General features: G+C 34.3%; 1 protein-coding gene across 2 annotated transcripts; it reads right to left on the minus strand.

Annotated features, from left to right (window-relative positions):
• Positions 1-754: 754 nt before the first annotated feature.
• LOC133294355 (acylamino-acid-releasing enzyme-like) lies at positions 755-11494 on the minus strand. Of its 2 annotated transcripts, XM_061493009.1 has the most exons (18): positions 11350-11494; positions 11071-11234; positions 10672-10975; positions 9761-9985; positions 9451-9669; positions 9245-9313; positions 8488-8626; positions 7505-7656; positions 7322-7404; positions 7113-7234; positions 6935-7013; positions 5799-5976; positions 4164-4224; positions 3884-4006; positions 2348-2545; positions 1417-1485; positions 1224-1300; positions 755-1144 (listed from the first exon to the last, which is right to left on the minus strand). In XM_061493009.1, the coding sequence occupies exons 1-18, from the start codon at positions 11490-11492 to the stop codon at positions 1081-1083; spliced, it is 2469 nt and encodes an 822-aa protein (XP_061348993.1). In that variant the 5' UTR covers positions 11493-11494; the 3' UTR covers positions 755-1080. The 2 variants fall into 2 exon arrangements, 1 of the variants encoding a protein (XP_061348993.1); XR_009749191.1 differs by lacking the exons at positions 755-1144; positions 1224-1300; positions 1417-1485 and adding an exon at positions 2794-2895 and having other exon boundaries at positions 2346-2545.
• Between the last annotated feature and the right edge of the window lie 2634 nt (positions 11495-14128).

Here is a 14128-nt window from a genome sequence, read left to right on the forward strand (position 1 = left end):
AATTCTACTTGATTATGACTAGAAATAACAACTCGTAACAAAAGAGAGAACAATAGTTATTGGAAGGGGGACTGGAAAAATTTCATAGGAGGCAATTGATACAATTCAATAAGATTGGAAAATTTTCCAATTTTATCTATACAATTCAACATTAGTATTATATTATGAGAATGATTCCTATACACCATATTTTTTATGCGATTTCTTATATCTTTTTATATTCAAAATAAAAAAATGTTGAAGTATATATACTCTCATGTTACATGAGAAAATTTTTCTCTCATGTAATCACAAATTATAGTAGAGAGAATAGAGGATAGAAAAAAAATATAGAGTGAATCTCACCTTTAATTTGTGAGTGCATGAGAGAAAAATTCTCTCATATAACATAAGAGTAATATTCTTCATTTATGAATTTGTTTGGGAGCTCTTTTATTTTTAGCTAAAAACTATTTTTAAGCTAAAACTTACAAGTTATTTGAAGATTATATAAAATTTTTAACTTAAAAGTTATTTAAAAACGGTTCATTTTTAAAAAAAAAACACATATTTCAAAAAAAATTAATACAACTTAAAACAAATTCTCCTAGAAATTTTGGATTTTTGGCTTTTTTCTTTATTATAAAAAAAAACTCTTTTTTATTATAAATTTTTTTGTCAAAATTTGTTTGAATTAACTTTTACTTATAAGAAGAAGAGAAGTTAAAAAAAAAAAAAAAACCATCCCAAACACGCAAGTATTATTTTGATGAGAAAATGCCATTGCCCTTGATCAAGGGTTTGGAGATTGACAATTTGACACACAAAACAATCCTGCTGGTTCACACACTAATTCTGAAAAATACATGGGGATTTGACTTGCCCATAGGGATAGTTAGGGTCATTAAGTTAAAACAAAAAACAAAAAATGTCTTCTCCTCTTCATAACCCAAAGCAATTATGACCTTCAGTAAATGTTTTTTTTTTTTTAATAAATGTAGCCATATGACAAATATGGTGTGCTCCAGATTCTTTTTTAAATATAAAATACAGTCTGCTCCGTAGCACATGATTGAGTCACTGGTCTTGAAATGCTGCTCATCATTTGCAGTATTTGTTGAACCATACCCCAATGTTAAGGAAGCTTTCAAAGTCGGATTGCGGTCTGTATAAAAGTTAAACCAAACTATATTATAATTTACAATTCTATTTAGACCGAAGAGAGATGTTTAAGATTTATTTACCTTTCAATTGAATGAACATCATTTGGAAACACGATAACTTTAACCTCTACTCCTTTCTCCTTTAAAGCCCGAGCATACTACAGATTTAAACAAATGATTTCTTCTATCATACGTTCTAGTTTTGAAGGCAATCCCATTTAGTCTCTAGCTATTTGTTGAAGCTCACAAATATAGAGTGAGTCAAAAGACTTACCTGCAGTCCAGTCGAAATTGGAACACGAAGATCTTGGGCACCTAATAGGAAAAGCGTTGGCGTTTTTACCTGCAGATATCATCAAAATATAAATCTGCAATGCCAGAATTTAACAGCAAGCAACATGAAATATTATAAATAGTATAATAAAAGGGTTCGTTTTTTCTGCGGTCACTGCAGATAAGTTATCTGCAGTAAGCCCAATACGACGTCGTTTTGGACGGAAATCATGGTATTTTTGTAATTTTAATTTATTTTAAGGTTATAATAGTCTTTATATTTATAATTTTTTAAGATTTTAATACTAAAACGACGTCGTTTTGGGAATAAATACAGAAAACTTATCTGCATTAACTGCAGAAACATTTTTCCCATAATAAATACAGTAGGGTTTAATATGGTTCACGTATTAAAATTGAGACCAGTTCTCTTCATAGTATAACTTTTGTCAAGCAATTAAAAGGAATGACAAAGAAAAGTATAAACTAAACAAAGGAAGAAAGGAAAAAATGAATGAGTTAAACTAAAAATTCAAGCAAGAAAGGCTCGAATGCCAAAGAAAAATTAAAGGGAAATGTTTTTCTTATGTTACATGAAAAAGCTTATTTCATGTTACACACCCATCGAAATCCGAACCAGCATTTCTTTTTCTTTTTTTCTTTTTTCTAGTTGTGGGACCCACCTAATTATGTCTCTACATAAGACAATGTTATCTCATGTAATATGAGAAAATCATTGCCCAAAATTAAAATAGTTAACGCAGTTTGTTCAAAATATTATGCCTCAGCTATCCCCGCCCTTAATGTCAAAATTGCAGGCTTGTATAAAGTCATCATGCAATTGTTCATTTCTAGTGGATTACAGGGTGCTTAAAATACCGAGCAATATTAATGCAATTTAATATTTGAAAAGCTTATTTTGGTGAACAAACCTTTGAGAGGTGTGAAATAGGAGACTTGCTATAAAATAGAGTCAGATCCTCTGTTGAAGGTGCTTCAGTAAACCTGTCTCTGCCTGTGGTTCCATAGGCCTCCACAAAGCACCAATCAGGGATATCAGTTATACCAACCATCAGTGCAATGTTACAAACAGGATTTCTAGCAGCTGCTGCAACAAACTTCTCTGGTGCCTAGAACAATCAGAAAGACATGGTAAAACTGTGAACAATGTTAAAACCAAATCCCGAATAAATAAAATTGTGAAAATCCATACATGCAGTAGACAGTCCCACCATTGTTAAAGTGAGTATTTATTTAGTAAACCATGTTAGTTGCTAATATATATACACCTCTGTGAGGTTTGTATATAAAATTCAATACTCCATATTATTTAATAATATGTATATTAAAAATTGCTTAGCCTTAGAACCTTTCCTACCACTGGTAAGTTACTTATAGAGTCAATCAAACTCTTAAGTAGCATCCACAGTCCCGTACAAGCCTGCAAGGTCCGTAACAAACCCCCTCATTCTAGATGCATCTGTGATATCATGATAATAATAATAACTATTACAGTTGTTGTGGTTGTAACAAAATAAATCGAACAATAAGAAAAATGACTGCTACTAAAAATAGATAAGCAGCCCTCAGCACCATACACCACTAATTTTGTGACTGTCCAATCTTCAGCATAGATAATTATTTGCCAAAGCCTTTTGATGGGAGTATGAAGACTGTAAATAACCAATTCAACCCAAAAGCTTAAGCTATTGGGTGAGGCTGCATTAATGGTTTTATATATCTTAACACGCCCCCTCACACGAGAGTCCACTGGGCTTGAAGGGTAGACAATGCACAGACCCACCTACCTATGCGAAGAAAGAAATTCCACTAAATAGGAGGCGGTGAGAATCGAACCTAGGACACGAGGCTCTGATACCATGTAAAGAACCAATTCAACCCAAAAGCTTAAGCTATTGGGTGAGGCTACATTAATGGTTTTATATATCTTAACAAAGACATATGTGAGGAAGCGTAGTAGAGGATCTAAAACAGTCACCAATCATGAGGTGACAGGTGGCATAACTAACTAGTTGAGGAGAAGCACATAATATTCCATTTGCAGGTTGTTACGTGGGTAAAAGTGTGAAAGCATGAAGTCTGTGAGGCATCTGGGCATTTTCAAAAGGACTTGGGACTTTTGGGAGAGAGCATAGCCTCTCTAAAGCTATTATTTTATCTTGTTCATTTCTTTCGTTTCATTTTACCCAAAACTGTATGTCACAGAAGGTTGATTTTATCAGCCATAGTTGTTCTATTTTACTCGGATTAATACAAATTTCTACACTTTTCTCCTTCAATTGCTGTTCGGTTGCTACATTTTAATCCCCAACCCAGCACCCTTGTTCAAGTTATCATGATAATAAAGTCAAGGATAAATTAGAGTTACAATTTGCAAACATGATGAGCAAAAAAATCTATAGAAAGTTACATATAAGAAGAAGTCACAGTAAGAGGACTTATTGCACCTGGCCAATCAAATGGGTTGTCAGAAAGCCACCATGTGAACCACCAAGCACTGCAATCTTTGATGGACTGGCAAGTCCCAAGTTAATGACATGATCAATAGCATTGAGTACGTCATTGACATCCTGCATATGCCAAACTAAGATCAAGATCCAACCTCAACAAAAAATAAGGCCGTGATATGATAATAATTTTGGAACTTGCTTACAAAGAAAAGCTGAAGCTGCTGTCAGATAACACTCAACCTAAGATTTTAGAAATTAGAAAATAACCACTAGGTACCTGAGATCCAACTTTCCCCGGAAGAGATTGTAAGGCTTCCTCACCAAATCCCAGTGAGCCTCTGAGAAATATCATCATGTAAGAAGCTTGGAAAAGGAATACTACTAGACATATAATTGGATATCGAAAGAGGCTTCTTGCCATTCGGGATCATACTAGCTATCTCATACTGGTGTTGGCAATAACATTCTTTTTTAAATAAAAGCATTTAGCATATAATATATAGTGAACTTACAGTTAAAGCATTAGGGTCAGTCTCATTGTTAGTGGGCTTGGGTTTATACCAGTAGAACTAATACTTGACCTAATTATTAGAATAAATAGAAGCAACAGGCTAGGGTATTGAATCAAACCATATCAAGCTAATATTATTATTAAGAGTATCCTTTCTATCTCTTATCCTCTTTTCTACCAAAACCCTATAATCTCAACACTTACACACCATTTTATTGGGGAGGATATGATGCTTAAAAGGCTTATGCAACAATAAATGGTCTAGTGCAAAGAAAGAGAAATGTTAAATATAAAGGATCCCCCAAAGGTGAAGTTTCGTGGATCTAAGAAAAATACAATAAAGGCTTGAGTTTCTTTGTTGCATCCTATAAGTCATAGACACATGAACCAGAGTATTTCATGCCTTGACTTGGGCTTTTTGACAGAGATTAGAAGTTTAAAAATAACTTTTTCCTATATCAAAATCATCATAGAAGCTGTATTTCCTTTTCACACAATGCCAAAACCCGAACATCGAGTTTGATCTCTAAAGTCCTACATTTAATATTCAGAGACAAATTTCTACAGCTGCCCCACATTATGGGTAGGATTTTTTAGATTTCAAAGAATAAGAACAAAATAATTAAGCTCTGAACTGCATTCGTTGAACATGAAAAGTACAGTTGACTTTTGTCTGAATATTTTGCCAAGGTTCCTAGTTCTCTCTCTTTTGTCCTTCTCATTCTTCATTTATTTCCTCTCGTTCTGTGTGTGCTTGTTGTTTTTCAAAGGACTTTCTTGTTTCAAACATTTCCTATTCCTAAGAAGGATGAGGGTTTGGGTCTTGGTAATTTGATTTCTTAGAGAATAGCTCTTTGGAGGAAAATGGCTATGAAGATTTCCTTTGGACCTCATTAACTTAAATGATAGGGAATTTTAGTCTCCTTTTGGTCTCCTTCACTTTAATCTTTTGTCCTTCAGCCCAAATAAAAGGATTAGGTTTCTAGATTCTCCTATGATGTTCTCGTGCAAATCCAATTTCTAACTTACTTTGTTGAATAGAGCTACCTTCTATCTTGATAAACTCTTTTTGAAGTCCAAAGCTCCCTCCAAAGTCAAGTCTTTTATTTGGACTGTAGTGCTTAACAGAATTAATATTAATTAGTGATTACTGATGATGTCTTGCAGGTTTGTAGGTCACATAAGGCTTTTTCCCCTGATATATGTGTTAGGAGTGGTGCAAGCTCAGAATCAGAATCACTACAATCTCCTAGAACTTATCTGCATAAGCATTAGTGTGAGAATAAGAATCCACCTCTTGAAAGAATCAACAGGAATATGGTGGAACACATCAAACTTATGATAAATTTAAAATGTCTGACCTTAAATAAATGCTTGGCCACCAAGGGGGATATCATTTACCTGTAGTTTACCATCAACAAGCTATATCCAAGTGAAGAAAGAAAAGCCAATGGCTTTGAAAAGCTTGACAATGAGACAGAGTGTGGACCCCCATGAAGGACCACAATTAGTGGATCACATGCATCACTTTTCTTAGTTTTTGATGACACAAATATAGCTTCAAAAGGTTTACTAGCACCTGAAATTAAAGTTGAAATTAAAAAAAAATAATAATAAAAAATCAGAAATGAAATCCAATTCCTCAAGAAAAAATTGAGTATAACCTTGCATTGTACAATCAACGGGTAAGCAAATAAAATATTTTTGACTTCTTGTTAGATTTTTATTTTTTTCAACACCTTAACTCAGCCACAAATTTTATAGCATCAAGTATGATCGAGATCATCCAGCTCATCAAATGACATAACAAATAATTATAAAATGTTTTTTTCTTTTTTTTCCTTGAAGTTTAGTCCTATTTAACCCTGCAATGCATTCCATAAAGTTCTATTCAAGTTTCTCGTTCTTCAACTTCTATTGTTTTCCCTCTTATAATTTAACTTTTCTAAATTTCCATTTCAGCACCTTTATACTTGTCCTTTTATTTAGAGCTTAAAGTTATTATCTTCATGCAACAATCTGAAACTTTTTTTGCTTAAGCTTTTGATGGAGAGCAGTATGAAGGGGCAAAATAATGAATAACATTTCTTATATACCATACTACACAACAGTAGATACCAAATAAACATTATTTTGTGGGGTTTCTACTAGCATTGTGCAAATGTATTTTCCTTTGTATTGAATGTCACAAAATGTTACATGAGATTGTTAAATCATGTAATCCACCATCGTAAAAGGTAGAAGTTACATGGGGTGGGAATAATTACGTTATCAGGATGTTAGCTGAGTTAGCATGATGCTTATCATATATAAAAGATCAGTTTGTGATTGTAATAGGATTAGTTTGTTGGTAATAAAGATTGTGTTGTTTGCTGGTAGTATCTCGTTCTCTTCTATTCCTTTGTTCTTCCTTGAGTGGTTAATTGGTTCAGTTGCAGAAATATCACCACATAATGCCATCATTTGTTTACTCCAGCAGTTTGTCGTAATCAGAGCATAAGAATTACATTAAGATAAATCTGTGCATAGCCAAATACCTTTTGTTAAACTTTCAGAAGCATCCTTGACTGAGATCTTCATTACACTGAACATAAGAGAGGACATCAAAGATCTAACCTGTAGCCAAACTCCAATGGAACACTTTTAGCACATAGGATTATTTTTGTTTGCAAAAATTATCCATACAAATATTCTAAAAAGAAAGTTAACCAAAACCTTGTCAGAGCATTTAAATATAGGATTTGATACATCTGACCAACTCCATTCATTATTATCAGCTGCCTTCTTAACAATGATTCCATACTTGATTTGAGGAACATCTACTGGACTGCTTGAAACTGCGAAAAGTTGAACAAGTTAAAAAACATACAATGTGTTTTCACTCCAGTAGTCCAGGACAAAGATAAACTGAGCATCTAAGTTACCAGCAAGAATATTGTTCCCATCCAACGTAAGGAGACTCCACGAGAAATTTGAGTCGGCAGGGGTGATACGTAATATTTCTCCACTATATTTGATGAAAATGTATGGAGTTGATTATAATGATTTGCATAAAGGTTTGCAGTTGCACAAACATAGCAAAAATGCATTCCTACAGTCATAGTTACCTCAATACATTGACAGAAAGTAAAGCTTGACTGCTGTGCCAGACAGAGGCTATAATCAAAGTGTAGCCATCAGAAAGCCATGGATCACTAAGGACACTTGGACAGTAAAGCCCAGGGAAGCCGCCATCCTCAGCACACAACACAACTGGAATCTTAAAAAGTTTATACAAAAAAATACAACAATTTGTATTAGGAAGTTCAGGAAAAAAAAGGCACTAATCCTGTAGCATATAAAAACAAAAGAAAAACTTCCATGCTTAATTTAAAGCTAATTTGGAAAATATCTTATTACAAAATACAAATGAGTTCACAGGTAACAGGTTTGATCTTGAAGCTGCTTTAGCTATATGAGAAGCTGAAAAAGCATCTCTCCAAGCCAACTAGTGTTTAGGTTTTTAAACATTGCTAACAGCTAGAATTCCTTGAGGCCGGTAAAAACAGCCTCGTGAAATTGATATTAAACATTAGATTAAGTAAAATGCATATCTAATTCAATATCTTCCATGAAAATTGAAACCAGGATTCAGAAACAAAAACAAGATAAGAAAGAAAATTGAAGTTATTGTTATTGAATACACACTCACGGAGCATCCTTTGGAAAACTTCTGTTCTCTCAGTGAAGATACTGAAACAAATTGTAAAATATAAGAGGAAACTATGATGGCTGTGGGTACATTTTCTACTAGACCAAACCGTCATTCAGCCATTATAGAAAAAGCTTTACAATCAAGGCACATTATAAAAATAAAATTATCACATGTAAAACCCTAAACATACATAACACACCATTTTAAATTTTCCAAGTCATGTTCTTAAGCATATGATAGCGAAGAAGCTCATGCTCCTAATTAAATATGAGCATATAAAAAAATCAAGAGCAACAATAGATCATAAACCTCAATGGCAATCATTTGTTGAGATTAAAATTAAACTGATCATTGAAAAAAAAAAAAAAAAAAAAAAAAGAAAGAAAGAAAACATACCACATGATGAACTTTTGCAGATTGATAAAGCTTCGTATCCCTAGGCCAATCCATTCTATGAAGTGAATTTGTAGCAGAGTGGGCTCCAGAATCAACTGAAGTTCTTGCAGATAAAAATACAAGAAACTTTCCATCTGGGCTGGTAGAAAGTTCATGTATAGGAATCAAGGTGGTAGAAATCAAATTTATATACTTGTTAGTTGTTACTAATAAGTCATTGCTTTAATTTCTAGGAAAGGATGAACACGTTTCCTGTGACTAACACTGATAATGTGTTTAACTTACTCAGGAGAAAGTTTGGAATAATTTCAGATACCTTTTAATCAGCATGAGTTTTCTCACACCCTATTCAAGAAAAACTGATAATGGGAAACTAGGTTTTGTTTCAGGGAATATAGGTCCGAAAGATTATTTTTCATATTCCCCAAATATTGGACAATAGTTTATAAAGCCTTTTAGAAAAGATAAAAAACAACAAAAACAAATAAGTTGTTAAAATGAAAATCATTATATGGAAAAAGTTCTTAGTTCTATTTTAGCCCCCATCCACCTCACTCTCAATGCTGAGTGCCTGGTACTGCTCTCTGAATCTGGAGATTGATATCCATAAAAATCAATCACCTGAAGCTGGTAACCTCTTACCTTAATCATTAGCAAAGTTTTCTATCATCTTGTCGTCAAGAACAGCATATGAAATAAACAGAGCTAAGAAAAAGGCTAACTCAAATGTGTATGGGGAAAGTGAGTACCAGCTTACCTGAACCTTGGAAAGAAAGCGCTATTTATAGTTTGAGTCAGGTTAAGAGCCAGAACATCTTCTGTTGAACTACATCAGCACACCTTCATAATTCAGCTTAGCATAACCAAACTTAACCAATATATATATATATATATATATATATATATATATATATATATATATATACTCACTTTAAAAAAGAAATTAAAACTGAAGTGACTTACTGAACCTCAGTCTCATTAGCTTTTGACTCATGGTGTGGTGCTTTAACAGCATATAATGCACAGGGCCTGTTATAGCAATACTTCATACCAAGTTTTCTTGTCTCAAATGACCATCCAACAAAAACCAAATATTGTGAAGATCCTTCAGTTGATGGAGCCCACACAACTTGTCCAACACTCAAAGATTTGTCAATTCCTTTGACGGCTTGTACCTCTCCACTGTAAAAAAACTATTGTAATTAGGATTTTCTACCTAAGAACATAACCATTTATTATTATTGCATTAAATAAAAATTATACAAAAAAAAACCTAGTGATGTTTATGACGAAAAGCGCAGGCTGCCTCTTTCCAGCATATGTTTCTCCCCATTCTTCCTTCCAATCCCCTTGACCTTTCCAGGTACCACAATCCTTATCTGAAGAACCACCTTTCTTATAGCCGCCGACATCATTGAATGCAGGCTTCACAGGGGATGGCTCTTCAGCTACATATGCTATGTGAGTTTCATCCGAGTTCCAAGAGATTCCCTCAAACCTATAATATCATACAACAACACACCAACATTTCAATTTTAATACAAAAGTACGAGTGTCAAAGTACCACCTCACGTAGCATGAGGTCATGTGAGAGGATCTCAATAGTTCAAATACAAATTAATATCATACAACAACACACCAGCATTTCAATTTTAATACAAAAGCATGAGTGTCAAGGTACCACCTCACTTGGCATGAGGTCATGTGAGAGGATCTCAGCAGTTCAAATACAAATTAACTGCTATCATTTTTGGGAAATATGAGTGTTATGTTACATGACACATCTTGTGTCATGCTATAGACACATAAAGGTGAGACTCACATCATTATGATTTTTTTTTTAATTTTTTTCAGTGGAATCCACATATTTTTGTGTATGTGACATGACACATAACATGACACTCATATTTCCCATCATTTTTTGCATCCTTTATTTTAATGTATTCTCAAAGAGGGCAAGCCTACTGCTCCTCTGTGACTAAAAGATCACGGGTTCGAATCCAGAGAACAATCTCTTTTGCAAATATGCAACGTAAGGCTACATACAATGATTGTCCTCACCTCCAATTCTCTAGTCGGGGTTTAATGGGGAATGGTTTTTTATTTTAATGTATTCTCCCATCACGCATTTGGACCAATGAGATCCTCTCAAATACAAATAATGAATGACATATGAGAATTTACCATCCATCAGTGTACACTGAACCATGTTTGGATTGGGGGATATGGAACTCCCTTAGGAGGTAAGAGGAACTCCATATTTCAAAGCGGGAAGGACCTTCATTCTCGGGATTTCGAACAATTAGAAGTTTGGAGCCAGAAGGCGAGGGAACCATAACAGAAACCCCAGACATCTCAAACGGAAATGGAGACCACTCAAATGTTACAGAATCATTACTTTGCTTCGAAATGTTAGACGACAGAACGAATTTCCTTCTCTTGTTGGCCAAAAGGTTCGGTTGACTAACACAGAACATTCCCTGAGAAGCTGAACATGAAAAATAATAACATAATCAATCAACAACGGAACAACAACTAAGTTACTTGAAGCAGCAAACAAGTACGAATGAATTTAAGAGTTACCAGTGAGATCAGTGTCAGATTTAAAAACCCACGCCTTGTCGATGTTAGAGATGCTGGTGAATTCGTTAAGTAAGTTAGATTGAGTTGCATATTCCTTCTCCGAAACTTCATCTAATCCCAACGGGAATTCCTTATCCATGGCTGAAACGGATGATAATCTTTTGCTGCAGATTACATTGAAATAAATAAATAAATAAAATAAATATAATAGAATCGTTGCTTCATTCTAATGGAGAATGCACTGCCGAAAAAGAGTACAGTAGTACAAGAAGTAGTTACGCGTTGAGGAAAACAGAAATGGGAGTTGTTGTGTTGAGCGTTGAAGTGAAAGATGAATAATTATAAGAAGGAAGAGTGAGAGAATATCGAGGGAAATGACTCCAGCTGACTCTGGTATATCTGCTTAAGTTTGAGGTTACCATTATCCATGCCATTCACCTTAAATTATATTCCGCTCTCTACTCCAATCTGTAACTGCTTTTTAACATTTGTCATTGAGCCTGGCCTGCTTTTACTGGGCCCACTTTCCAGTTAAAAGCCCAACCCTTTTATATTGTTTGAATTGGAGACACTTACCGTCTCTTCTATGCTATATATGTATAATCACATGTTGTATACAAAGACAAGATATTAGGTAGGAATGCTAATGTTTCAGGTGCCATGTAGATTGATATAGAGTCTGTTTGATATTTATTTTTTTGGGTTTTGCATTTGTTATGTTGCATGTATTTGTTGCATGTATTTGTGCTGTATTTGCGATATAGGTGCCATGACAAATGCAAAGTTTCCTATACATACATCGATATTTGTGCTGTATTTTCTTTCTTTTTCTTTTTATTTTAAACATGGTAGACCCCACACTTATTGTCTCTATAACATGACAAGAGAATTGTCCTACAACATTATACTTGTTTTTCCCTTTTTTTTTGGGTAAAATATTTCTCCAAGTCAAACCCCCCAAAACTATGTAGTTTTGAATTAATGAAGCGTGTTTCCATAATTTTATTTATTTTTTATCATATGAGTTTTATCAAAAGACCTTTTATTAATTTTTTTAAAATTACATAAACACCCTGCGTTAATTCAAAACGACGTATTTTTGGAGGTCACTGGAGATAACTTATCTCGAGTGACTGGAGAAATACTTTACCCATATTTTTTATGCTAAAACTTACTTTTAAGTTAAATTTTTTAAAAAATAGCTTAAAAACTAAAATTAAAATATAAAGTTGTTATTATGGTTTTGAAGGAGGGGAAATAAAATAATTTATTATTAAGATGAATTATTAGGGTAAAGGATAAATGTGATATTGCAGCCCACTTTTAGCTATGAATTTAGGGGTGGGTATGGTTCAAAACCAAATTGGTTTTGTAATTGTACAAAACTGAATTAGTTTTTTCGGTTTGGTTCTATTTTGGAAAACAATTCAAAATCAATTTTTCAAAACAATTTGGAACTAGTTCAAAACCAAAGTAGTTTTTAACCTTTGTATCCTATAAATTAGTTTCAAAATTGCTCTTTGTTGGTATTTACAAACTAATACGGAACTAAGCCAACAAATTTTCTCCTAAACATTGAGCATTAAACATCGAGCATTTTTAGCCACTGTTGATATAGGATATGAGCCAACAAATTTTCATGAACCAATGACGGATACCAAGTGGATTGATGCAATAAGAAAGGAGATCTTAGTACTTGAGGAAATCAATACATGGCATATCACAAACCTTCCTCTAGGAAAGCATGCCTTGCCCAGTAAATGGGTTTTCAAAATAAAATATAATGCAGATGGTTCGATCGAGCTATACAAGGCTCATCTTGTTATTGCAGGAAATAGATAGGTTGAAGGAGAATATTATGGTGAAACGTTTGCACCCGTTGCCAAAATGGTTAGTGTGCGAACGTTGCTTGCTGTTGCATCTGCAAAGAAATGGGAGGTGCATCAGTTAGATGTACACAATGCATTTTTAAATGGAGATTTGGAGGAAAAAGTCTATACGCGTTTTCCTCCAGGTTTTCGGCCATCCACTGGTTCTTCTCATCAGGTGTGTCATCTTCAGAAGTCGTTATATGGTTTATAGCAATCACCGCGCAATTGGTTTTTTAAGTTTCGTTCTTCGTTGCTCGAATATGGATTTGAACAATCCAAGGCTGATTTTAAATTGTTTTCATTTTCTCGTTGTGATGTATTCTTAGCTTTTTTGGTTTATGTGGATGGCATAATCTTAGCTGGGAATAATACCGCAGCTTGTATGCAGGTGAAAAATTATCTTACACTTGCTTCAAGATCAAGGATCTAGGACCACTGAAGTATTTTCTAGGAATAGAGGTTGCCCGGAGTCAAGAGGGTATTTTCTTGTGTCAATGAAAGTACGCATTAAGCATTCTCACTGAGGTAGGCTTGAGTGGGAGCAAACCAGCAATTACTCCCATGGAACAAAACCATAGGTTAGCTCTTGATGATGGACCCTTATTTGACCAACCAGAACGTTATCGACGGCTTATTGGTAAACTTATATACTTGACCATCACCAGGCCTGATTTGAGCTATGTGGTTCATGTTTTATCATAGTTCATGCAGGCGCCATGTGAGACACATTTTCATGCGGTTACTCATGTTTTGCGTTACATAAAAAGGAGTCACGGGCATAGTGTTTTGCTGCCTTCTATTAGTGATTTAAAGTTACATGGTTATTATGATTTAGATTGAGCATTATGTCCCCTTATACGGCAGTCTGTTACAGGTTATTTTGTCATGCTTGGTCACTCTCCTGTATCTTGGAGAACAAAGAAACAAGTCATTGTGGCTCGTTCTTCAGCAGAGGCCGAATACAGGGCCATGGTTGCGGTTACTTCAGAGTTGATTTGGCTTAAAGGATTTCTCTTGAGTCTTGGAGTTAATCATTCTAGTCCTATGGATCTCCTATGTGATAATCAAGCAACATTTCACATTGTTGTTAATCCAGTTTTTCACAAGCAAACTAAACATATTGAGCTTGACTGCCATTTTGTTCGGGATCATATTTCCGCGAGTCATATTGCTACAACGCATGTTCG

Source organism: Gastrolobium bilobum, unplaced genomic scaffold (genome assembly GCF_033153095.1).
Source record: "Gastrolobium bilobum isolate Gb01-03AN ecotype WA unplaced genomic scaffold, APGP_CSIRO_Gbil_v1 utg28982, whole genome shotgun sequence".
NCBI lineage: Eukaryota > Viridiplantae > Streptophyta > Magnoliopsida > Fabales > Fabaceae > Gastrolobium > Gastrolobium bilobum.